The sequence below is a fragment of the Callithrix jacchus genome, chromosome 12 (assembly GCF_049354715.1).
Source record: "Callithrix jacchus isolate 240 chromosome 12, calJac240_pri, whole genome shotgun sequence".
NCBI classification, from domain to species: domain Eukaryota; kingdom Metazoa; phylum Chordata; class Mammalia; order Primates; family Cebidae; genus Callithrix; species Callithrix jacchus.
Window position 1 is genome coordinate 43,576,834 of NC_133513.1, and position 27,048 is coordinate 43,603,881.

Consider the following 27,048-nt stretch of genomic DNA (forward strand, 5'->3'; position numbering starts at 1 on the left):
ATTGCTAAAAGTAAATATTCATTAATGATGCTTCTGGTTTTTAGACTGGGCATTTAGCTATGGAGACATTATTGTCCCTTACTTCTAAACGAGCAGGAGACTGGTTTAAGGAAGAACTCCGACTTTTGGGTGGTCTGGATCATATTGTAGATAAAGGTATGATATTCACATGTATAATGTTTTTATATATTATTTAAAGCCTGAAGAAAATACTCTATTGACATACTTCAAAAAGTTATTGTATCAGTTTGGAAACGTCTGTTTTTAAAAGTAGTATCCTGCAGATTTCTAACATTTAAAGAAGAGGCCAGGCCAGGCACGGTGGCTCATGCCTGTAATCCCAGCAGTTTGGGAGGCCAAGGCGCAGATCACCTGAGGTCAGGTGCTCAAGATCAGCCTGACCAACATGGAGAAACCCCATCTCCACCAAAAATACAAAATTAGCTGGACATAGTGGCACATGCCTTTAATCCCAGCTACTTGGGAGTCTGAGGCAAGAGAATCGCTTGAACCTGGGAGGAGGAGGTTGTGGTCAACTGAGATTGCACCATTGTACTCCAACCTGGAAGAACGAGCAAAACTCTGTCTCAAAAAAAAAAAAAAAAAGACTGTTAACATTTTGATATTGGGAGATTATGGAAACGAAATAATTACAGGGTATGATACATTTCAAAATCTCAAAGTATGAAACCTAGAATAAAAAATGTTCACAGAGATTCCAGCATGTTCATAGCATGTGTACAGATGGCTTTTAATGTTAGCTAAAAGTATTGTATTGGTAAGTATTGATGATAAGTATTAACTTATGTTTGTTTCTTTTCACGTAGTAAAAGAATGTGTGGATCATTTAAGTAGAGATGAGGATGAAGAGAAACTTGTAGCCTCATTATGGGGAGCAGAGAGATGTTTACGAGTTTTAGAAAGTGTAAGTATGGATGACAATTTGGCAAAAAGTATTCAATCTTGATTGTGAATGCCTGTGTAAGAGAGAGACTGCCAGATATTTTATATACGCCTGTGGGGTTCACTTCTGTTAATCCAGATAGAAATTTCAGTACCTTTTTTTTTTAGCAACCAGTTGTGATTAAACAAGTGAAATGAGCAGTTTTTGAAGAGTACCTGTATTACTGCTGCAAATGAAAGTTCAGGCTTATTTATATATACCAATCTTTTTTTTAAAGATTTTATTATTTTTTTGAGCCAAAATGTTGGTCTGTCACCCAGGCTAGAGGGCAGTGGCGTGATCTTGACTCACTACAGCCTCCACTTCCTGGGTTCAAGCAATTTTCATGTCTCAGCCTCTAGCTGAGATTACGGGTGTCTGCCACCATGCCTTACTAATTTCTGTATTTTTAGTAGAGTTGGGGTTTCACCACGTTGGACAGGCTGGTCTCAAAACTCCCAGTTTCAAGTGGACTGCCAGCTTCGGCCTCCCAAAGTGTTGGGATTACAGGCATGAGCTACCTTGCTGAGCCCCTTCAGTCTTTATTGTTTTTTCCTTAATGTGAGTTTCTGCTTGACTATATTGTTTGCAGATAACAATAGCTAAATGTGGTCAGGTTTTATTTTTAAATTATTATTAGCATTTGGTTTATTTGACTTTTATTTGAGTCAGATTTTTTTTTTCCTTCAAAATTTTTTTCTTTTTTAAGATGGGGTTTCACCATGTTGGTCAGGCTGGTCTTGAACTCCCAACCTCAGGTGATCTGCCCGTTTTGACCTCCAAAGTGCTTGGATTACAGGCGTGAGCCACCATGGCTGGCCTGCATCAGATTGTTTATAAGCACGGTTTGTCATGATATTTGGCTTTGGAAAATGATACTGTTGAATTGTAGTAAGTGTATTTTGTTCTTTGACTCTTATGAAGGACTTTAACCGAGTTCCATATAGATTAGAATTTATGTTGCCAGCTAACCTCAGAATGCATAGATTTGTTCACCAGTTTATTTTAAAAGCATTCGTGGGGAAAATAGTGTAGTATAAATTAAAAACTTCTGGCATAGATTAAATGGTAATTATTCCGTGTGTCTTCTACAGTTCTTTGGGAACAGTAGATAACAGATATTTCTTTGTAAAAATGTATTCTAAATGAATCTACTTAAGAGCTTTATGTTATTTGCTTGCTGTTTGTTATTTGTTAAGGACTGCTCTGTTCTGACATTCAATGTGTTAGGCAGTTCGTTACAGTGAATACATAGTGTAAAATATGAATGAATAATAACAGTGATGTCTTAATTTTTTCACAAAACATTAGCTTTCTTATTTTACATCTGGAACCTGTGGGTTGTGAAATTATTCCCTTAGACAACAAGGACTGTTTTTTTCCTCATCTTTTTATCTTTTAGGGACCAGGCAGAGTGTAATATGTGAATGAAAGTTTTGGATTGCCACAATTATTTTATATTCTTCCCTTGTAGGTAACTGTGCATAATCCTGAAAATCAAAGCTACTTGATAGCATATAAAGATTCCCAACTTATTGTTTCATCAGCTAAGTAAGTTTTTTATTAGCTAACAACTAACATTATTTATTTTAAACATTTGGATTGACCACAAATGAAAGAAATTTGGATTAGCTTCCTTTATGAAATACTCTATTGAGTTCGATGAATTGGTGCACATTATATAACTAAAGTTTTAAGAGTACAGATTTTGGACACAAAATGTGGATTCCAGCTTGATAATTTCAGCTGTATAACTTTTGTAATGTACAAATTAAGCTCTTTACAAAGGGGATAAATAATTGTATCTATGGGCTGGGCGAGGTAGCTCACGCCTGTCATCCCAGCACTTTGGGAGGCCGAGGCGGGTGGATCACGAGGTCAAGAGATCGAGACCATCCTGGTCAACATGGTGAAACCCCGTCTCTACTAAAAATACAAAAAATTAGCTGGGCATGGTGGTGCGTGCCTGTAATTCCGGCTACTCAGGAGGCTGAGGCAGGAGAATCGCCTGAACCCAGGAGGCGGAGGTTGCGGTGAGCCAAGATCACACCATTGCACTCCAGCCTGGGTAACAAGAGTGAAACTCTGTCTCAAAAAAGAAAGTTAAAAAAAAATAATAATAATTGTATCTAACCCACTTAGGATTGTTATTTCAATAAAATGAGTTAATTTATATGTTTGTAAGAAATATATTCTTAATAGATACTTTAAAATATGTGTATATTAAAAATATATATAAAACATTTTTAAAATTTAAATTAAAAAGTATCTTTTGTATATTATGTATAATACGTATTAATGAGTTCAATTAGTTAATATGCCTAGAACAATACTTGGCATATAATAAATACTGAGCATTTGTCCTCATTCTTGTTTTAAATGGACTTTTCTAGCCCTCTTCTTCTGTACTTTATTTAGACTTGTTTTTCCATATCTGTATATAACTTCTATTCCACATTCTTTGTTCCCACACATATTTCATCACAATTAGGCTAATGCTGTCACCTCTGTGCAGGTAAAATTTCCAACTATGTCTCCAGTCCTGGTTCTATCTTATTACAGCAGCCTCTTCATGATATCTTTGTCCTAGTTCTTAATATCTGCCCTACTTCTCTGGCCTTTAGCCTAGAACAGTAATACATGAAGTTAACTTTCCCAAATCTCTGATTGCTTATTGTCTTTGGATATATGTGCAACTTTCTTATTACAGGAAGTCGGCCTTTTGCAAAGGCCCATTGCAGTCTTATTCTGATTTATCTGTTTTTAACCTCTTATTTTAGAGGATTTCAAATATAAATAGTGTAATAAGCTGTTATGTACACATTATCAGTCATGGCCAGTCTGGTTTTCATCTATAACCCCATCCATTCCCCCTCTTGTATTATTTGAAGCAAATCCAGATATTATCATTTCATCCATAAATACTTAAGTATACAATGTCTGAAAGAAAATGACTTTTAAAAAATATAACCCAATACTATTTTCATACTATTGATTATCTAGTTGCTTACTATTTTATGTTTAGTCAATATTCTAATTTTCAGTAATCTCAAATTTCTAGTCTCAATAGATTTCTTAATCTATAGGTTTTTTAAATCTCCTTTTTTTGTCTTGCATTTGTACATTTTTTTTTTGTCTTCCTCCAGAGCATTTGTGGACTTGATTGCATTTCTACATTTTGTATTTTTCAATGGTATATTTTGCTTTTATTTATTTATTTTTCTGAGATGGAGTCTCTGTCGCTCAGGCTGGAGTGCAGTGGCATGATCTCGGCCCACTACAATTTCCACCTCCTGGGTTCAAGCAATTCTGCCTCAGCCTCCTGAGTACCTGGGACAACAGGCATATGCACCACACCCAGCCAATTTTTGTATTTTTATTAGAGATGGGGTTTCACCATGTTGGCCAGGCTGGTCTCAAAGTCCTAACGTCAGGTAATGCCACCCTCCTCAGCCTTCCAGAGTGCTGGGATCATAGGCATACCTGGCCTATTTTATATATATATTTAGCATTCTTTTTTAAAAAATAGATACAATGTCTTGCTATGTTGCCCAGGCTGTTCTCAAACTCCTGGGCTCAAGTGATCCTCCCACGCTGACCTCCCAAAGTGTAGGGATTATAGGCATGAACTATGCCCTGCCTATATAGTTAGTGCTCTTACCACATGCATTCTGCTTGTTTGCTACCATGTTTTACCCTTTCTTACCAAAGATTATTGAAGTTAAATGTTTCTGATTTCATTTTCTTTTTTAAATTGACAAATAAAAATTGTATATGTTGTTTCTGATTTAAAAATATCTCTTATGTATACTTAATTCTCTCCAACAAGTGCCTTGTAAATGGAAGTATTTAATATGACACATTTTAGCTCTTTTGTTATGATTAGGAAGTTCAGACCAAATGTCTTGGAAGTGACGGTAGAGGTCAGAATTGTTTGTAAAAGAGCACTCATCTCTAGATTTTAAGCTTTTCAGCAGAAACCATGATCAATGCAGGGGTAGCATACAGAAAGATTAAATAACATATGCTGAACCTCCTTTTATCTTCAAAGCCCTAGTTTAGCTCAGTCTAAAAACAGTTGAGTTACCAATGGCAGTATGGTAATCCTGACAAGCATTCAATACCAGAAGTACAAATTATTTTAGGTTACACATGAGGAACACCTTCCTGACCAAAGGGTTGTAAAATATTAGGAAACCTTTACAGAATTTCCTCAGTATGTTTTAAAGGGCAACTAGGCCTAGATTAGATATGATTTTTTTAAGAATCTTGTATCATTTTACATAATGCATGAAGAATCAACTGACAGAGACCGCTTACTTGATTTGTATTAAACTTAAAAATAGTGGAGTTGGTGATTTAAACAGCATCTTTAGAAATACTAGACCCATTTAGGGATTATATTTCCTTGTTATTTTGGGTAGTATCTTGAGAATACTTGGATGTAGCTCATCCCCTTGGATAACTGGCAAGGAGACATGTCAGCTTGACCTTCAATTAAAAAATAATGATTATACTGTAACATTGATAGTTAAGATAATAATTATTTGCTCTAATGCATATGAAGTATTAATACTTGTCTTTACATTAACATTTGTTGTGTAATAATGGCAATAACATTTACTACCTCAGAAGTGTTCAACATTAGCTCTTAACCATTTTCCCTGTTTGAGAAAGGGTTGTGCTCTGTCTGACGAAGAGATCAATAACATGTGAGACAACTTGGAAATAAAGAGATTACTAGAGTAAATGTAGGTAGCACAGATAAAAACTTCTGCCATTAGTGTTTAATTTTTAACATTCCTTGGGTAGTTTTTTTAAGGTATCAGGTTTTTCCAAAATAAAGGGAAGTTTTATCTGATAGCCTTTAGGTTCAAGTAAATAGAAATAAGTTGTGTACCTATTATTTACTATAATAGTCTATATTTTATTTTCTCTTAAGAGCATTACAACATTGTGAAGAACTGATTCAGCAGTACAACCGCGCTGAGGACAGCATATGCTTAGCTGACAGTAAGCCTCTGCCTCACCAGAATGTAACTAACCATGTGGGCAAAGCAGTAGAGGACTGCATGAGGGCCATCATTGGGGTGTTGCTCAATTTAACTAATGATAATGGTAAGATTTTTTTCCATTTTTTTTCTCATTGAAAGATGTATGTTGCATGTGAAAACAAGTTATTTTTTTTTTTGTTTCTCCTTTTCTTGGTGTAGTGATTTTTTTTATTTGTCTTAATGTACTTATGTGTAGGTTTAAAAATCACTTTTAAGAGTTGGTATTTCTATAAGCCTAGTATCTTGACCTGGAAGTATCAACAGTATGTTTCAATAGAGGAATGACTATACAATCCTAAGTTAATATCCATGTTAATAAATCTGTTATTACTGTCCTAAGGCAGAATCAGTAACAATTTTCCTATATCCATTTCTTATTTCAGAGTGGGGCAGCACCAAAACAGGAGAGCAGGACGGTCTCATAGGCACAGCGTTAAACTGTGTGCTTCAGGTTCCAAAGTACCTACCTCAGGAGCAGAGATTTGATATTCGAGTGCTGGTAAGTTGAAATGACTTTTTCAGGAAGAGTATTGTATCTAGTAAGGTGTGCAAAATATTCACCTTAGTTTGGGTTTAAGAATCAACCCTTTAATATTGTGGTTGTTTTCATGAATTTCCTAATGAACATACTTCTTTTTTTGTTTTTTTTTGTTTTTTTTTTTGAGACGGATTCTCACCATCACCCAGGCTGGAGTGCAGTAGCACCATCTTGGCTCACTGCAACTTCTGCCTCCCTGCTTCAAGCGATTCTCCTGCCTCAGGCTTCCAGATGCTGGGACTACAGGCTTGTGCCACCACACCCAGCTAATTTTTGTATTTTTAGTACAGATGGGGTTTCGTCATGTTGCCCAGGCCGGTCTCAAACTCCTGGCCTCAGGTGATCTGCCCGTTCTAGCCTCCCAAAGTGCTGGGATTACAGGCATGAGCCACTGCGCCTGGCCTTTTTTTCCTTTTTGGTCTTTATTTTTTGGCCTTTCATATTTAATGGTTTTTAGCCATTTTATAGATGGTAGAACACTGATTTTCAGCTTTTTAGCTGCCAATAAAAATTATGTATATTGTGTTCATTTGTTTTAAGTACTCATCTCTGATAATACGTGTCTCCTAAAATTTTTGAAGGGCTTAGGTCTGCTGATAAATCTAGTGGAGTATAGTGCTCGGAATCGGCACTGTCTTGTCAACATGGAAACATCGTGTTCATTTGATTCTTCCATCTGTACTGGAGAAGGGGATGATCGCTTAAGGATAGCTGGACAAGTTCATGCTGTCCAGGCTTTAGTGCAGGTAAGCAACCACTTTAAAAACAAACCCATAACTACAGTTTGTTACATTTGTCCAATTTCTTTGGCAATTGTACCTTTTACCCCCTTGTCTTGCCCTTCCACTGCTGGCCCCCTCCACCCTTACCCCGGCCTTCTTAGTTAGAACTCCTGAAACATGTCTCTGCTGGGGTGGAAAGGGACTGTTTTACACCTGACCAATTTTTAAATATTCATACCTTCTAGGGTAAAAGCTTATTTTAAACCAGAATTTGTAACCAATTAAAAATGTGGTACAGGCCAGGCGCGGTGGTTCATGCCTGTAATCCTAGCACTTTGGGAGGCCGAGGTGGGTGGATCACTTGAGGTCAGGAGTTCAAGACCAGCCTGACCAATATGATGAAACCTCGTCTCTACTAAAAATACAAAAATAGCTGCGCGCGGTGGTACACACCTATAATCCCAGCACTTTGGGAGGCCAGGGCGGGCGGATCAGGAGGTCAAGAGATTGAGACCATCCTGGTCAACATGGTGAAACCCCGTCTCTACTAAAAATACGAAAATTAGCTGGACATGGTGGCACACACCTGTAGTCCCAGCTACTCAGGAGGCTGAGGCAGGAGAATTGCTTGAATTGAGGAGGTGGAGAGTGCAGTGAGCCGAGGTAGCATGTCACTGCACTCCAGCCTGGGCAACAGAGCAAGACTGTCTCAAAAAAACAAAACAAAACAAAATGGTGGTATAATTTCTCTATAAATCAGTAAGAGGTACACTGCTTAAGATGTACTCTTTATTTTGCTGTTTTTTCTTAACTGTTATCACTCCCTACGCATTGTTATCAAAAAGCAGAGACAAAGGCACATCTGTTTTATTAATCAAATTAGTAAAGTGCCTCACTCCTGTAATCACAGCACTTTGGGAGACTGAGGTGGGGAGGATCACTTGAATCCAGGAGTTCAAGACCAGCCTGGGCAACATAGTGAGTTCCCATCTGTATTTTTTTTTTTTTTAAGTCAGATCAAGAATCCAGGCCCATCTCATTTACTTCACATCCTCTATTTACTGGTCTGATCTGTGTCCAGAACGTTGTTTAACCTTACGGACCATAGAAAACCAGAACTCCTTTGTCACCTATTTCCTTACCCACTCTGGAAAGTGGCAGAGTAGCCAAGTCTGGGAAATTGTGAATGAGAATGTTTCTTTGAGCCATTTAAAGTCATATTTTTATTATCCTCTTTTGTTCTAATCTATTATGTGTGATTGAATGTTGACCATAGATAAGAATTAGTTAATCGCTAGGCTTTTCTTCTTAGATTTGTAATATTCAGTCTTCAAGAGCCTTGAAATTTTAGTTATTTAAAATACAATATTAAATGTGAAACTAGTGATAAATTTTCATAACTTATCAATAATGGTAATAGTAAATGGTAGTAGTAATTTACTAACAATAATTGGTAATTAACTATTTTTAGTCTCCAGATATGATTTAGAGATTTTATTTAATGCTAAAAACATTTGGTACCTCCTGCCTTGATCCCATTGACACTTATTTTTCTGCTAAATGAAGCATTTCTTGGCCAGGCAAAGTAGCTCACACCTATAATCCCAGCACTTTGGGAGGCCAAGGTGGGTGGATTATTTGAACTCAGGATAAGACCAGCATGGGCAACATAGTGAGATCCTGTGTACAAAAAGTAAAAAAATTGGTCAAGTGTGGTGGTACATGCCCATAGTACCAGCTACTCAGGAGGCTGAAGTGAGAGGATTGCTTGGGCCCAGGAGTTTGAAGTTGCAGTGAGCCGTGATTACGCCACTGTGCTCCTGCCTGGGCAACAGAGTGAGACCCTGTCTTAAAAACGTTTAAAAAAAAGTATATATTTTAGGCTGGGTGCGGTGGCTCACGCCTGTAATCCCAGCACTTTGGGAGGCCTGAGGTCAAGAGATCAAGAGCATCCTGGTCAACATGGTGAAACCCCGTCTCTACTAAAAATACAAAAAATTAGCTGGGCATGATGGTGCGTGCCTGTAGTCCCAGCTACTCAGGAGGCTGAGGCAGGAGAATTGCCTGAACCCAGGAGGCAGAGGTTGCAGTGAGCCGAGATCGCGCCATTGCACTCCAACCTGGGTAGCAAGAGTGTAACTCCGTCTCCAAAAAAAAAAAAAAAAAAAAGGATATATTTTTTTCTGTACAGTTGATTTGTTTTCAAACTTTTTATTTCAGAATAGAGACTCACAGTAAGTTACAAAAATAGTCCAAAGAATCCCATTTACCCTTTACCTAACTTCTCAAATGGTGACATCTTACATAACTGTAGTACTGTAGCAAAACTGAGCAGTCAGCATGGTATAAAGTATAAACTGCACTTTATACGTTATTCACTTTCACCATTTTCATCTGCATTCATATATGTTTGTGTGTAATGTATGTAATTCTGTTCAATTTTATTACATAGGTTCATGTACTCACCACTACATTGAGGTATAAAACCATCACCACAAAAGAATTCCCTTGTGCTGCTCACTCACAGCCTGCCTGCCCTCCCTGTCTCCTAGCTACCACTAACCTGTTTTTCATCCTTTTCCATCACTTGTTTTATTTTTTTCTATTATTCTAGTCCCTGTCTTTTAAAAATTGACTTTTCTTCAACTGGAACCTAGAAATGAATAAAAACTTACATTGGTGGCCTCAGGAGCTGTGTTTGAAGGTACAGATGGTAGATCTGCATTATTCACATAATAGGGGTTAATTTTTAGAAGCCATCCCCACACCCCAGGAGACCCTTGTTTGTGAGTTGTTTTAGGGATCGTCTCAAATTTTCCTACTACATCTGACTGACCTGGGAATATCACTTCCAGTATTCCTCTTTCGTGCTTAGTGTTACAGAAGCTTCTTGTCCTTCAGGGTATCACCTTATATCTTTATCTGCTGTGGTTTATGGCTTTTCATTTTTTTAATTTATTTATTTATTTTATGGTTTCTCATTTTAAAATCAGTCTCAAGTTTTTGTTTTTCAATTTTAATACCTTTTTGGTGATGGGTTCTGTTACTCATTATAGAAAATCATGCTGCCTTGTACTCACATCAGTTATCCTAAGAATTAAGAAATGGCTCTTAATTTCGATATTCAAAGATACTGTGGAAAAATCCATGTTTAGATTTATATCCTTTATGCTACTGATAACATCAGTCTGAATTCAGTAATTTTCAAATTACGTATCTTTTTAATAATGTATAAATGGAATCATACAGGTAGTTTTGATTACTGACATGAACTTTCCTCTTTCTAACTGTTCTTTTCTTATCTATTTATGGATCTGCTTATTTTTTACAAACCAAACATAATTCACTTACATAGTGGGGGGGAAAAAATGTCAGATCCAGAAAGGTTTAAACTCCACAAATCTATTTCCTAAAACGTTACCATTTGTAATAGTTTTGTGTCTGTCCTGAGAAGTTAGTGTTATGCATATATCAAAATAAACGTGCAGGCCAGACATGGTGGCTCATGCCTGTAATCTGTAATCCCAACACTTTGGGAGGCCAAGGCAGGCAGATTGCTTGAGCCCAAGAGTTCAAGCCCAGCCTGGTCAACATGGCAAAATTATCTCTACTAAAAATATAAAAAATTAGCAAAGTGTGGTGGCATGTGCCTGTAGTCCCAGCTACTTGGGAGGCTGAGGTGGGAGAATCACTTGAGCCCAGGAAGTCGAGGCTGCAGTGAGCCATGATCCTGCCACTGCACTCCAGCCTGGGCAATGGGAGTGAGATCCTGTCTGAAAAGTAAATAAAAAATAAATGTGCAATGTGTTTTATATAAATGGACTCTTACTGTACATAGTGATTAGTGTATACTGCTTTTTGCTTACTGTGTCTTCCTGAGCTTTTTATGTCAACACATAGGTTTATCACATGCTTTGTAATGACTGCAAACCATTCAGTAGCTTTTTGATTGATTCCTACATATATATATATACACACACACACATACACACACACACACACACACACACACACACACATATATATACACATACATACATACATACATACATACATACATGCATGGTCTCACTCTTTCTCCCAGGCTGGAGTGCAATGGTGCATTAATAGCTCACTGCAGCTTTTACCTCCCAGGCACAGGTGATCCTCCCAACTCAGCCTCCCAAATAGCTGGGACCACAGGCACATGCCACCATCTTCGGCTAAGTTTTGTATTTGTAGAGCTGAGGTTTCACTGTGTTGCCCAGGCTAGTCTCAAACTCAAGCATTCATGTGATCCCCCTGCCTTGCCTCCTAAAGTGCTAGGATCATAGGCATGAGCTACCATCCCTGCTGTGGTAGTTTTTAATCAAACCTCTGCTAATATACACTTTTTTTTTTTTTTTTGAGACAGAGTCTCTCTCTTGCCCAGGCTGGAGTGCAATGGCGCGATCTTGGCTCACTGCAACCCCCGCCTCCCAGGTTCAAGTGATTCTCCTGCCTCAGCCTCCCAAGTATCTGGGACTACAGGCACGTGCCACCACACCTGGCTAATTTTTAGTAGAGACAGGATTTCACCATGTTGGTCTGGCTGGTCTCAAACTCCTGACCTTGTGATCCACCTGCATCAGCCTCCCAAAGTGCCGGGATTATAGGCGTGAGCCACCCACCTGGCCTTTTTATTTTCAGACGGAGTTTTGCTGTCGTTGCCCAGAAGTGCAATGGCCTGACCTTGGCTCACTGCAGCCTCTGCCTCCTGGATTCAAGCAATTCTCCTGCCTCCGCCTCCTGCGTAGCTGGGATTACAGGCATACACCACCATGCCTGGCTAATTTTGTATTTTTAATAGAGACAGGGTTTCTCTATGTTGGTCAGGCTGGTCTTGAACTTCCGACCTAGGTGATCCACCTGCCTTGGTCTCCCAAAGTGCTGGGAGTTTTATTTTGTTAACAAAAATTAAGGAATAAATATCCTAGTATCTAAATCTTAGGCTGTACTTTTCTTTTTTTTTTTTTTTTTTTTTAATTTTTTTGGCGACAAAGTCTCACTCCCAGGCTAGAGTGCACCATCTCTGCTCACTGCAACCCCTGACTCCCAGGTTCAAGTAATCCTCCTGCCTCAGCCTCCCAAGTAGCTGGGATTACAAGCATGCGCCACAACGCCCGGCTAATTTTTGTATTTTTAGTAGAGATGGTTTCACCATGTTGGTCAGGCTGTTGTGAACTCCTGACTTCAAGTGATCTGCCTGCCTTGACCTCCCAAGGTGCTGGGATTTACAGGTGTGAGTCACCCCTCCTGGCCAGGCCATTCTTTCCAAAATATGTCTGTGGGCCTAATTTCCAGGTTTAGGAATTGTTGTATCAGAATATATTGTACTGTATTTAAAATTGATATGCCTAACTCCTCCCACCCTTATCACCAAACACATATTTCCTGTGCCCTCAATTTATACGTCCCCCTAAAACGAGTCCCCATTCCTTCATACTCTTAAGCCAAGATTTTTGCCAGTCTAACAGGTTCCTAGATATTTTTGGTATTTCCTTAAATGGTATTTTGTACATGTCCAGAAACAGTAATGGTTCGTTCTTTTTATTTTTCCAAAGCTGTTGCTAACTGTTTAACTTCCTTTTTTGGTCTTTTCAATGGCAGTAATCCTTGAAGTTTTGTCTTCAAAGTAACCCATAACAACTCAGTTCTTTTTGGAGTCATAAGTAGGAGTCCTTGATTGTCTTCTCATACATTTTGATCTCAGTGCTTCAAAATTATTGGGAAACCCAAGCAACTTTTGTTGTTAATATGTGCTTTATATATCTATATTTACTGAATTAGAGATTAAAACTGGGAAACATTACATTAGCTGTTAGAGCAGTGACATAATCACATAGCATGTAGACTTCAAAACTTCACTGTAACTTAATGAAAGAAAAAAGAAGTCAGCAGACCTGTTAGTAATATGAGTGTAAGACCTCCCATACTCCCTGATAGGGTCTTAGGAATCCACAGGGATTCTTAAACCCAGTTTTGAGAATTGCTGCTCTCTGTGAAGGCTACCTTTTATTTTCTAAAATATATTTTCTTATGTAGTCTCTCTTTGAAGTTTATATGCCACTCTTCTGTATACTTAACAAATCTTTGGGGTCTACTTGGCATTTGGTTTTCCGGCAGTCCTTTCTGGTAACTGGAGCATTTCCCAAATCATGTCAATGAGTATATTCAGTGTTTTCTTTGTCAGTACTGTACCAGCATAGGGAAAATAAAGTTAAGTGAAGGCAAGGAATTTGGCATATTCCCTTTTGACTTAAGAGTTTTCTAATTTTGTATTTTTTGCTTGAATTTCTTGTATGCAAATTAAGGGAAATTACGGAGATTCATTTTGCAAGCAACCTGCATCATTAATAGATGACTTCATTGAATCCCAGCAGCATTTATACTTTTGTTTTGGCTTTCAGTAGGATGCAGAATAAAGCTTTTACTTATACTCACCTCTTTTTACCACATAACCATCTTAGAGTTAGTGATAGATTAAAAGCAACCAGAACTTTTTATTTGCACATATACGTATTGATTGGCGATCTCTTTTTAATGATCTTCAAAAATAATTTTTATCAGCTATTCCTTGAGCGAGAGCGGGCAGCCCAGCTAGCAGAAAGTAAAACAGATGAGTTGATCAAAGATGCTCCCACCACTCAGCATGATAAGAGTGGAGAGTGGCAAGAAACAAGTGGAGAAATACAGTGGGTGTCAACTGAAAAGACTGATGGTACAGAAGAGAAACATAAGAAGGAGGAGGATGATGAAGAACTTGACCTCAATAAAGGTATATTTACTTTGAATGATGTGTTTAAATGGAAGATAGTGGTTTGATTTTATTTTTTTCTTCAAACCATTTTAATTCACAGATTGTCTTAATCTGGCTATTACTTGAGGACCTCCCTAGTTCAAGCCACACAAGCTTTGATACGAGTGCTTGTGGTAGTTCTCCTGCAGTGAGGAAGGTGCATGCCAGTGGCAGGCATGCTAATGATGGCAAAGATCCAGTTAGTCAAGTCACTATTCTTCCTGGAGCCTCCTTTCCTTTACTCATCTGTGAGCAGACACATAGGATACATAATAGGATTTTTCCAGTTTCCAGTTTTTGAGATTGCCTTTTTTTTAGCTTCACTTTAAACTTGAAGATCTCATTATAAATTACAGTAATGGTTCTCAAAGGGTAAGTACTAGATGGTAAACATAGTAAGAAATATACTGCAGGTTGGTGGCTCACACCTGCAAGGCCAGCGCTTTGGGAGGCTGAAGCAGGAGGATTGCTTGAGGCTGAGTTTGAAACAGGGTAGCAAGACCCCATCCCTACGAAAAATTTTAAAAATTTGCTTAGCATGGTGGCATAAGCCTGTAGTCCTAGGTACTCGGGAGGCTGAGGTGGGAGGATGGCTTGAACTGAGGAATTTGAAATTACAGTGAGCTATGATTGCACCATTGCACTCCACCGTAGATGACAGAGTAAGACCCTTTCTCATTTAAAAAAAAAAAAAAAAAAAAAGACGGCCGGGCACAGTGGCTCACGCCTATAATCCCAGCACAAGGTCAAGAAATCGAGACCATCCTGGTCAACATGGTGAAACCCCATCTCTACTAAATACAAAAATTAGCTGGGCATGGTGGCGCGTGCCTGTAGTCCCAGCTACTCGGGAGGCTGAGGCAGGAGAATTGTTTGAACCCAGGAGGCGGAGGTTGCGGTGAGCCGAGATCATGCCATTGCACTCCAGCCTGGGTAACAACAGTGAAACTCCGTCTCAAAGAAAAAAAAAAAGATACTGCAGATAGTATCTTCACCAGTTATATATTATTGAGTATCTACTATTGTCAGAATTTGTCATACAACTTTTGCCATTCATACAAGTTCTGCAGAATAGCCATTTGTAACTTCGTTATCAATAAGGTTATAAATTTAAGTTCAGTCAGCCCTCCATACATGTGGGTTCCACATCTATGGAGTCAGCCCACCACAAATCAAAAATATTTCAGGAAGAAAAAATAATACAGGTTAATAAATAATGTATAACAGCTATTTACATAACATTTACATTGTTTTAGGTATTATAAGTAATCTAAAAATGATTTAAAAGTATGCCAGAGGGTGTGTGTAAGTTATATGCAAATACTGCACTCTTTCCTATCAGAGATTTGTGCATCCTCCAGTTTTGGTATTGGAGGGTCCTGGCATCCTAGAACCAATCCCCCCTCGGATGCAGAAGGATGACTGTAATATGTTCAGCTTCACATCACTGGAAAGCAAGTTGCAGCAATGTCTCATTCTGAGGCTCTTCTGTTACTCCCACTCCTCCCCAAATCTGATGCCATTAGTTCTGATACTGTAATATAGTTCTTTTCCTTTTTCCCAGTTAATAGGTTTTGATGCTGTTCTTTTTTTGGCATAATAACATTTTTGTTTTTTTAGAAGACTCTTTAAAAGTTACAGCTTTATTGAAACAATTCACATACTATACAATTTATGCTTTTAAAGTGGGTAATTTAGTAGTTTTTTGTATATTCACAAGGTTGTGCTGCCACTACCTCTAATTCCAAATACCGTTTTTATCACCACTAAAGGAACCCTGTACCCATTAGCAGCCATCACCCCTATTTTCCCCTCCTCCCTGGCCACTAGCAGCCACTAATCTACTTTCTGTTTCTATGGATTTGCCTGTTTTGGACATTCCATTTTAAAAGGAGTCATACAATATGTGGCCTTTTTTGACTGGCTTCTTTCAGCCAGAAGAATGTTGTCAAAGTTTGTCCATGATATAGTATGTGTTAATACTATATTCCTTAGACAAATAATATTCTGTAATATTGTTATACCATAGTTTGTTTATTCGCTGATGGGCATTTGAGTGGTTTCTGCTTTTTGAACAATTATCTGCCAGTTTTTTTGTAGGCATAATGTTTTTATTTCTTTTGGATATATACATAGGAGTTGGAATTGTTAGGGTGTATGTTAACTCTCTGTTTAACATTCTAAGAAAATGCCCACTTGTTTTCCAGTGTGGCCGCAGTATTTTACAGTCCCATCAGCAATGTATGAAGGTTTCAAATTACTTGTAAAAGAAAGTTTTCAGTCATCCTAGTGGGCATTTATCTCATGGTGGTTTGATTTGCATTTCCCTGGTGATTAATGAAGTTGACCCTCTTTTTATGTGTTCATTGGCCATTTGTGTATCTTGTTTCAAGAAATAAAGTCCTCTGCCCAGTTTTGCAGGTTTTTTGTTTTTGTTGTTTTTGAGACAGGGTCTTGCTCTGTCGCCCAGACTGTAGAGCAGTGGCAGGATCAGGGCTCACTGCAGCCTTGACTTCCCAGGCTCAGGTGGTCCTCCCACCTCAGCCTTGCAAGTAGCTGGGGACTACAGGCCTGTACCACCACACCCATTTAAGGTTTTTGAATTTTAGTGGAAAGGTCTCACTATGTTGCCTAGGCTGGTCTCAAACTCCTGAGCTCAAGTGATCCTCCCGTCTCAGCCTTCCAAAGTGCTGGGATTATACGTGTGAGCCACCATGCCTGACTCTTTGCCCCAGTTTTAATTGGATTGTTTTTGTTGTTGAGTTGTAAGAATTTTCTTTTCTTTCTTTTTTTTCTTTTTATAAGACTGGGTTTCACCATGTTGGCCAGGATGGTCTCAATCTCTTGACCTCATGATCCACCCACCTTGGCCTCCCAAAGTGCTGAAATTACAGGTGTGGGCCACTGTGCCTGGCCAAGACTTTTTTATTTGTTCTGTATACTTGACCCTTATCAAGTTCATGATGTGCAAATATATTCTCTTATTCTGTGGATTATCTTTTCACTTTGTTAATTGTGTCCTTTGCAACACAAAAATTTAGAAGTTTTATGGTTTCACCTCTTTTTTTGGATCCCTATTCCATTTTGATTTAATTTTTGTTAGTTTGTGGATATCCAGTTGTTTTAGCATCACTTGTCGATTTGTAGCAATTTTGAAGTAAAGATAATTAACAGAATGGTTGGTTTTGTGAGATTTGTCTGAATTAATATCTGTTACCATTCTTCAACTCTCTCAGCCCTTCAGCATGCTGGCAAACACATGGAGGATTGCATTGTGGCCTCCTACACAGCACTACTTCTAGGGTGTCTCTGCCAGGAAAGTCCAGTAAGTACATAGTTCAGTACTGTTTTATGTATCTTTGAAAGATTCCAATGTAACAATTTCATGCCATTGTCTGTTTCACTTATTTATTTCTTCAGTGTTTCCCCTTTAATGTTCAACTTATTTCACAAAGGCTATTGGCTGGTTATAGGGTTATTTCAACTGTTTTGTGTTTTTTATGAAAGAAAAATGGTAGAAAATGCGTTAACATTTCCGGTAGTTTTATTTTAAATTACCTAAATAGTTTTAAAGTAAAAACTTTAATAAAACTGGAAAGGGAATGTGTAGCATTTTTTACATGCTAATCCTTTCCAATATAGGTTATACTAAGTAAAGTTTGGAGTGGAATAAATTGGTTTTCACTTTTTAAAAAGTGAAATAAAGTTGATCTTTATGGCTTTATTAGAAAGGATATACCTGTCAGAGTTAGGCTGTTAAAGATATAAGAAAAAGTCGTTCTGAAAAACAAGCTAGTTAGTGCTTTTAATCTCATGAAAAATGAAGAATTACATATAAGAAATCAAATTTAAAATTAAGATGGCATATAATACTAAAAACTTTTAAATACTTGTTGAGCTTTTTAAGGTACATCCCAAAGGTCAGAATACATTAAGTCTAATGAAAAACCTCTTGTGGCAGGGTGTGGTGGCTCACACCTATAATCTCAGCACTTTGGGAGGCCTAGACGGGCAGATACCTTGAGGTTAGGTGTTCAAGACCAGCCTGGCTAACGTGGTGGAATCATGTCTCTACTAAAAATACAAAAATCAGCTGGGCGAGGTGGTGCACACCTGTAATCTCAGCTTGAATCCCGGAGGCGGAGTTTGCAGTGAGCTGGGATCGTGCCACTGTACTTCAGCCTGGGCTGCAGAGCAAGACTGTTACAAAAAAAGTAAAGAAGGAAAAAAAAGCTGTTTGATGCATGAATCTGTTCAGATGCCTTTGATTGGAGTAAAAGAAGGGATAGTATGAAACCTGTACTCACCTGGCTTAAGATGGCAAGTTTGTGTGTTGTCAGTGCATCATTCTGGTCATCAGAGACTTAGATCATTTCTGTCATTGTTATTTTTCTGTGGTTTTTTGTGGAAATGGGGTTTTTTGCCCTGGCTGGTGTCAAACTCCTGGGCTCAAGTGATCCTCCTGCCTCTCAAAGTGCTGGGATTATAGGTGTGAACCGTGATGCCCAGCCCATTTCTGTCTTTCAGCTGCGCTCCTCCACATGTTGTCCTCTGCTAACCCTCATGGTCCTGTGCTGTCTGCAGTTAGTTGCCTCATCAAGTTAATGCCTAACAGTATTGGTGCCACTTCCTCTATGGTTCGGTTTTTTTTTTCCCCCCATAGCTGCATTGGCTGGAAATATGTATTTTTTTTTTTAAGACAACTGTTTGTTTCCCTTGTGGGACCCCATGCCACTCTCACGTTTCACCAGGTGGACTTTTCATGTTGGCCAATATTGGGTCACATGCTTTTGTTTGAACCAGTCACTGGCCAGGAACAGGGATTACTGTGAGTGGATTAGATCATCAGGATTCACTTAGGAGAAATTTGAATGTCTAGACAATCAGGCTGAGCCAGCCCAGAAGTGGAAGGTTATGACTCTGGGAAGTCTGCTACCTTGGGAAAAACAAAGATGAGGAGTGAAACTGTTGAGGAAGAAATTGGCAGAATCATTGTCAGTGTTTCCCTTTAATTTTTTATTTATTTATTTTTAAAGACGGGGTTTCACCATGTTAGTCAGGCTGGTCTTGAACTCCCAACCTCAGGTGAGCCACCACGCCCGGCCAGTGTTTCCCTTTAAGATGGGGGGTTGGGCACAGGTCGATTATTTTTAAGTGTAAACTCCATTTGAAAAGCCATATTTTGGGCCGGGCGCGGTGGCTCAAGCCTGTAATCCCAGCACTTTGGGAGGCCGAGGTGAGTGGATCACAAGGTCAAGAGATCGAGTTCATCCTGGTCAACATGGTGAAATCCCGTCTCTACTAAAAATACAAAAAATTAGCTGGGCATTGTGGTGCTTGCGTGTAATCCCATCTACTCAGGAGGCTGAGGCAGGAGAATTGCCTGAACCCAGGGGGCAGAGGTTGAGGTGAGCCGAGATCGCGCCATTGCACTCCAGCCTGGGTAATGAGCGAAACTCCATCTCAAAAAATGAAAAGCCATATTTCAAAATGGAAGGCAGATTGTTTTCTAGGAGCAAGAAAGAGTGGAGACCTATAGGGAGGGGGTTAATTTCAGTAGAAAGCAGGGGCCAGTTTCCTCATTTTTGCCATCTAGTTATCTGTATTGCCTTTCCCTCTCCCCCGCCCCGACTTTCTGTATCTAAGTTCTGTGTATTTTTCTGAGTACATCTTGTCCATCTCTTCCACACTTATATTGTAACCAATCTAAATACACCAGCCCACTCTGTGAGTCCCATCTGGGTACCACTGCTTTCAAGATCAAGACCAAAGTTCTCATCATGGCTCTGGAGGCCCTGCAAGATCTTTATATTCCTTTTTCTTATTTCCAGTGACAGGATTTTAAGAGCAAGTCAGAAACACATCACACACAGGAGGAAAACTCAGGCCTCAAATACAAGCATTGAAAATAATAGTTAAATATAAATATTTTTAGACACTGTTTTGTATCCACCATAGGTTTAGTCATATTTCAGTCATGTTTTTCCTTACATAATTGTTCTTGAAATTGTGTTATTACCACATATAATTTACCTTAGCCTATCATTCCCATGCTAATTCTAACTTGTGTTTGCCTGTATCTATCTTGTCTCTAAAGAGAGAATGTTCTTAGTTGTGGGCAATGTTGTAAATTCATAGAGCCTCAGATTTATTCGTTGTCTTGGAGATTATTATGATTAACCCCAAAAAGCTAGCTGATACCACAAAAAGTAAAGGGAGTTAGTTTGCCTGATGTGTAAGTGAAAGAGACAGACAAAAAAGCATGTGGTTGTTGCAGTAAATGCTGCTTTGTGGTCTGATCCTGTTTTCACTTGCCCTCCATGACGTCTCACTTTGCATCGGGTGCATTGCAGTGGTCAGTCTCCTCACTGCTCTTTCTGCTTTCTTGCCTCCCCATTCCTGACCTTGCACATTGCCACCAGAGCTAACTTACATCAGAACACTTGCTGATCACATAGCTCCTTGCCCAGTCTTCTTTGACTCATAGCCGGTAAGGGGAGTAATGACTTTGTTTAGTGCTGCGAGACCCTCAACTTCAGACTGATTCTGCAGTTTCCAAACCTACATCCAAACCCCGTGGATACTTTTTAAAATTTTCAAATAGGCCATGCTGTATCATACCTTTTCTTTTTGTACCTGCTATGCTCTGTTAATAAAATGCTGTCACTGTCCCTTCCCTTGCCTCAGAAACGCTATATGTTATGTTCTATAGTGTGTTGATAGAGAAGGATTTGATTTGGATTAATGAGGGCCTTTCATTCAAAAACATAGAAGCTAATCATATATTCTTTATTATAGAGGTGCACTTTTCTACTGAGCTGTTCTCCAGAGACACCTTAGCCACTACTCTGCCCACCACTGTGATAACTTTTGGTGGAGAGGATCAGTTTGAATGTGTGTAACTGATACCTTCAGCACATGAGTACTTTAGCAGTATTTCGATTAGATATTTTCTGAAGCTGTATTCATCTCATTATTTTGCTGCTTTCTAATTTTCAAGTACCCTGGCATGGGAATAGGAAAAAGGAGGTGGGTAGTGGCAAATTTCTGAAAAGTGGTATGTCGTGTCTCCTTTTTTGCCTCTAATAACAAAAGTCAAATTGTAAGCTTTCATGTATTTTATTGTTGTTGTTTGGTTGGTTTTGTTTAATCCTTTACCTTGTGTCCCCACTTGGTACAGTATACTTTCTTTTGTTCCTTATTAAAGGTGAACCTTCCTTTACCTTGTGCCCCCCACTTGGTACAGTATACTTTCCTTTGCTCCTTATTTGAACCTTCCTCGAAGATCTTTTCTTTTGATTCTCCCTAAAACATTTAAAGCATTCTTTTTTTTTTTTTTTTTTTTTTTTTTAATAGAGACAGGGTTTTACCGTGCTGGCCAGGCTGGTCTTGAACTCCTGACCTCGTGATCCGCCATCCTCAGCCTCCCAAAGTGCTGGGATTACCGGTGTGAGCCACCACGCCCCGCCAAAAGCATTCTTTACTACAATGAAATGAACAATTTTTTAAGCAGGTTGTGTAATGTTTTTCATACAACCGATTGGTTTATACATCGTTTGGCTGCTTCTTCCTAATAATGAAGGGTTTCCTCTTCTTTTTCTTTGAGACGAAGTTTCGCTCTTGTTACCCAGACTGGAGTGCAATGGCTTGATCTCGGCTCGCTGCAACTTCTGCCTTCTGGGTTCAGGCAATTCTCCTGCCTCAGCCTCCTAAGTAGCTGGGACTACAGGCACACACCACCATGCCCAGCTAATTTTTTATGTTTTTAGTAGAGACGGGGTTTCACCACGTTGACCAGGATGGTCTCGATCTCTTGACCTCGTGATCCACCCGCCTCGCCTCCCAAAGTGCTGGGATTACAGACTTGAGCCACCTTGCCCGGCCCAGGTTTCCTCTTCTGATACTGTCTGAGAATCTATTTATTATAGATGAGGTTAGATTACCTTTAGAAAGGTACTTCTAGTTAATTTCTGTCCTATATAATTAGTTGGATTCACCTGTGAAGCATGTGAATTTTATTTGATCTTTTTATTTTGTGAGCAGCTCTGTGAGAATATTCTCAAGTCTGAAGTCCTCACCCTCTACTCCTATCCCCTCTGGTCCCCCAATGAAACACACACATACGTTAAACAGTACAGTTTGTTATTTCAGGCCTTTTTCTTTGCATTTGTGAAAGTAGGCTGAGTACACTGGCTTACGCCTTTAATCGCAGCACTTTGGAAGACCAAGGTGTGTGGATTACTTGAGGCCAGCCTGGTCAACATGATGAAACCCTGTCTCTACTAAAAATACAAAAATTAGCCAGGTGTCATGGCACGTATCTTTAATCCTAGCTGCCTGGGAGGCTGAGGTATGGGAATCACTTGAACCCAGGAGGTGGAGGTTGTAGTGAGCTAACATGGTACCACTGCACTCCAGCCTGGGCAACAGAGTGACTGTTTCATTAAAAAAAAGAAGAGGCCAGGCGCGGTGGCTCAAGCCTGTAATCCCAGCACTTTGGGAGGCCAAGGCGGGTGGATCACGAGGTCAAGAGATTGAGACCATCCTGGTCAACATGGTGAAACCCTGTCTCTACTGAAAAAAAAAAAAAAAAATGCAAAAAATTAGCTGGGCATGGTGGCACGTGCCTGTAATCCCAGCTACTCAGGAGGCTGAGGTGGGAGAATTGCTTGAATCCAGGAGGCGGAGGTTGCGGTGAGCCGAGATCGCGCCATTGTACTCCAGCCTGGGTAACAAGAGCGAAACTCCATCTCCAAAAAAAAAAAAAAAAAAGAAGAAGAAAAGAAAAATGGGTGTGGTGGCTCACATCTGTAATCCTAGCACTTTGGGAAGCTGAGATGGGCGGATTGCCTGAGCTCAGGAGTTTGAGACCAGCCTGGGCAACATGGTGAAACCCCGTCTCTACTAAAAATACAAAAAATTAGCTGGGCATGGTGGCGTGTGCCTGTAATCCCAGCTACTCAGGAGGCTGAGGCAGCAGAATTGCCTGAACCCAGGAGGCGGAGGTTGCGGTGAACCGAGATCGCACCATTGCACTCCAGCCTGGGAAACAAAAGCGAAACTCCGTCTCAAAAAAAAAAAAAGCCAACAAAAAAACCCAGCAACATTGTATGAGGTGCAATCTCATGTTTTCTTCCAGCTGACCAATATTTCTTGCTCTGTTTTGCTCAGATCAATGTAACCACTGTGCGGGAATATCTGCCAGAAGGGGACTTTTCAATAATGACAGAGATGCTCAAAAAATTTTTGAGCTTCATGAATCTTACTGTAAGTAGCTTTTATTGGAGCTTATATGATTTTAGATTTAAGTATAATGCATTGACAGTAGAAATAAAAACACTATGACCATAGCAAGTGGGAGCAAAAGGGATTTTCTTTTAATTTTAGTAATTGTGTTCTATTTCTTCAAGATAATTACTGCATGTTATGGCAAATAACTTTATCAAACCCACAATTTAAACTTAGTATACTTTGATTTGTAGTGTTCAGTTTAGTAAATCTAGAAGTAAATTTTTATTTAATACTTCTTCAAATCTGTTAAATATTAACTGTTACTTCCTTTCCCCTTCACCCCCCTTTCAGTGTGCTGTTGGAACAACTGGCCAGAAATCTATCTCTAGAGTGATTGAGTATTTGGAACATTGCTAGCTGCTTTCCCTTTGCTTCAGGTGCTTGGTAATACTGGAGCTATCCTTAGACAAAGAAAAGTCAAGTCATGAAAGAAGTCCTTGAAGACATACCAAGAACATTCATCAATATCATTCATGTTTGGATTTTTAAGGCCACCTGATTTCATCGTCATGCATTCAGCATTTGCTAAATGACAGTTACTACATCAATCTGCAACTATCAAAAATGAGGGAAAAGGTTCAGGCTGTTAACATTTCCATGCAGTATTTAAATACATTTACTTTGGCAGAGTTTATACCCTCCCCTTGTTCTCTTGCTTTATTCTGGGCAAGTTTTAAGGGGAAAATATGTGCTGCTGTTAGTGCAACTGCTGTGTATGTTGAGCCACTGTTGTCATGCCAGCCAGGTGCAAAGGCAGCTTAGCTACTGAGGTAGTGAATGTTCTGAGGACATTCTAGACAACAGCTTAGTTCCTTTTTCAGGCTCATTTGCTTTTGCTTTTTTGTTGAATGATTCCAATCGTAAATAAAGCTTTTAATAATTTTGTGAATTTTTTGGTTGTTGTTCCCTGAACTACTGTCTGTATTTAAAATTAGATGGAATCCAAAGATACAAGCGATTAATAGTATATTTTTTTATTCTTGATTAGGTTTGGGTTATTGAACTGTTTTTTACTTTTGAGACCACAACCATATTCAATATCATACTATAATGTGTCATAGCTATAGACACAAGAAAAGAAGTAACACTTTGAGGGAATATTATATAAGATGATATGCCCTGTTAAATAACGGAGGAAGCAAAATAGTCAAACCCAGGGTAGTTTACACTTAATGCTAGGGAGGCTCTTAAAACATTAAGTTTTGAGGAAATACTCTCTGGATATATTTTCTAATGTTCAATACAATAAATATAAGGAAGCTAAAACACCAATGTGGAATTCATGTTTCCAGTAACATGTATATTCTTCTATAGAGTGACAGGATCAATTGCATAAGCGCAAAGCCTTAAATTGCTGGTTTAGAGAAGACCTTTTTTTCATTCAGATTCTTTGTTCATAGAGCAGTTGTTTGAAAAACAGTTAATGGAACACAAAACATTTTATAGATTTAATTTCAGAACATTGCAAATTTTTCTTGTGTTAATTATTTTTCAGATCAATGGTTATATACTTTTTTTCCCTTTTTATTGATTGGGCCTGAATACAGGCTTTCTAGAGATCTTTTTCATTAATGCTTTTTAAATACCTTTCAGGTAGTTACATCATGTTTCTTCATTGGATTTGAAAAACTTGAAGCCATAAAAATATTAGTTTGGTGTGTATTGGGGAAAATAGCTAAAAGTCTAATTTTTACCCATTTAGACTTTGTTATTTCCTTGTATAAAGTGACAAATCGGGGCTCTTGTATCAGTGCCAGCTGTAATGTTTTTAAATGCAGTGGCTGCCTTCTATTGTCTTCCTATTTTTGATAATGCAGATTGTTGGGAAATCTTTAAGGAAGTAACTGATTCCAGGCAAATTGTTTTCTTCCTTCTACCCACCCCAATCCCTACCCATCACCTTTTAAGAACATAGAATGCCAGTGTAACGTGGGAACCACTGAGATTGTATTTGCCCTGAGTATTAAAGCTAGCTTAGCAAAATATTTTTAAAAGCATATTGGTAAACGATACCCATAAAATTAAATTAGATATATTTTGTTTAATTATTTTAAAATGCAAAATATATTGATATTTATTAATCATTGGATTTAGGAAAAGGGACAGATTTTTGGTGAACCTGACTTGTGGCAGATGGTAAGGAATATTATAAAACATTTGGATGAGAACAATCAGGGCGAACTACATTTTTCTGTTACACCGGTAATCATTTGAGAATTGATTTACCTCAGTGTTTAACAGTTTTTTGTTTTATTTTGTTTTTTAAATAATAACTAATTGTCAAACACTGATAGAGATGCAGATTTTGGTGGGGGGAGGTGGTGGGGGAGATAATCACTTCACCAACTGCAGTGCATTTGTGTGTTTTTAACCCTCAGAGAACTCTGCATTTTAGGGTACTTGAGGCTGACTTGCAAATTAACTAAAGTTTTAAAGTAACCTTTTTTTCCATTGTAAATATTTCTGTAAATACTACCAATTGGAAATTAGAACAGTAGAGTACTTTTCTGAATCCAATCCTATTTTTATTTTATACAGTATTTCTCAGCTGTGATCTTTGGAGCAAAAGCCAACGGCAGGAAAAAATAGTTTGTACCAGTTTCATGAAGTATGTCTTTGGGTTTTTGTAAATAATTTTAACTCAAATAAAATTGCTACTTTCAATACACATGTTGTCTTTAACATAAGTCTATTGACCTATTTTGGAGGACAAAGTGCCACAAACTATATAGCTGACTCTAATGGGAAATACACTGTGTCACTTAACACACATTTAACCAGTTTTTGTTAAATACTACGTATTTCTCCATGTTTTTAATAATACTCACCTGAATATAATGTTAACTCAGGCCGATTAGGAACTGGATTTTCAGTTAGGCCCTTGGCATACTTACTGTGCTGAATTAGGTATTTTTTGCTCCTATGAGTATGATCCAAGACTTCTTTGTGTCTGAGGTTTTATAGTGCTTTGTAGCTTTTCAGTTTTCTTCTTATTGTCAGCCTTTAGGCTTCCTGCATTTACCACAAGTAGATTCCTCAACCTCTTCTTACTGCTTTTAGCCACAAAGCTAGATTTAAGGATCTTTCCTGGGAGTTTCCATCTATTCTCCCCACTTAAACATGACCGTGTAAGAGTGGTTTCAGGCTATGGATAGAAAGACAAATCACACATAAAATTTGAATTCTTTTTCTGATACATGTTTATTGACTTTGAGTAAATTCCTGAACCATTAAGAAAATGAAGAGGGTTGGGCATGGTGGCTCATGTGATCCCAGCACTTCATGAGGCCAAGGCAGGCAGATCACTTGAGATCAGGAATTTGAGAGCAGCCTGAGCAACTTAGACTTTCCCTATCCTCTGCCTTATCTACAAAAAATAAAAATAAATGAGCTGGGCATGGTGGTATATGCCTGTAGTTCTAGCTACTCAGAAGGCTGAGACTGAAGACTGCCTGAGCCCAGGAGTTCAAGGGTGCAGTGAGCCATGACCATGCTGCTACATTCTAGCTTTGGAAGAAAATAAAGAGCCAGACTGGGAGAAAACATTCACAAATCATATGTCTGAAAAAGGGATCTTTAGAATCTATAAAGAACTACTACAATAATAATTCAATTTAAAAATGAACAAAAATCTTGAACAGGTACTTCACAAAGGATGATATATGAATAGCCAATATGAGTCA

At 38.6% G+C, this 27,048-nt stretch overlaps 1 protein-coding gene across 8 annotated transcripts in view; it reads left to right on the forward strand.

Moving 5' to 3' along the window:
- Window positions 1-26,033, forward strand: part of WAPL (WAPL cohesin release factor) — a 95,593-nt gene extending 69,560 nt beyond the window's left edge. For 7 of the 8 annotated variants that reach the window (XM_054242887.2, XM_078345418.1, XM_054242889.2 and 4 more), the window contains 10 exons: window positions 45-156; window positions 828-925; window positions 2,418-2,494; window positions 5,886-6,061; window positions 6,381-6,496; window positions 7,117-7,281; window positions 13,846-14,053; window positions 17,311-17,399; window positions 23,246-23,341; window positions 23,657-26,033. In XM_054242887.2, coding sequence (XP_054098862.1) covers window positions 45-156; window positions 828-925; window positions 2,418-2,494; window positions 5,886-6,061; window positions 6,381-6,496; window positions 7,117-7,281; window positions 13,846-14,053; window positions 17,311-17,399; window positions 23,246-23,341; window positions 23,657-23,722 — 1,203 coding nt within the window. In that variant the 3' untranslated portion in view covers window positions 23,723-26,033. The remainder of the gene's footprint in view (window positions 1-44; window positions 157-827; window positions 926-2,417; window positions 2,495-5,885; window positions 6,062-6,380; window positions 6,497-7,116; window positions 7,282-13,845; window positions 14,054-17,310; window positions 17,400-23,245; window positions 23,342-23,656) is intronic. The other variant, XM_054242888.2, reaches the window with a different exon arrangement.
- Window positions 26,034-27,048: the final 1,015 nt, after the last annotated feature.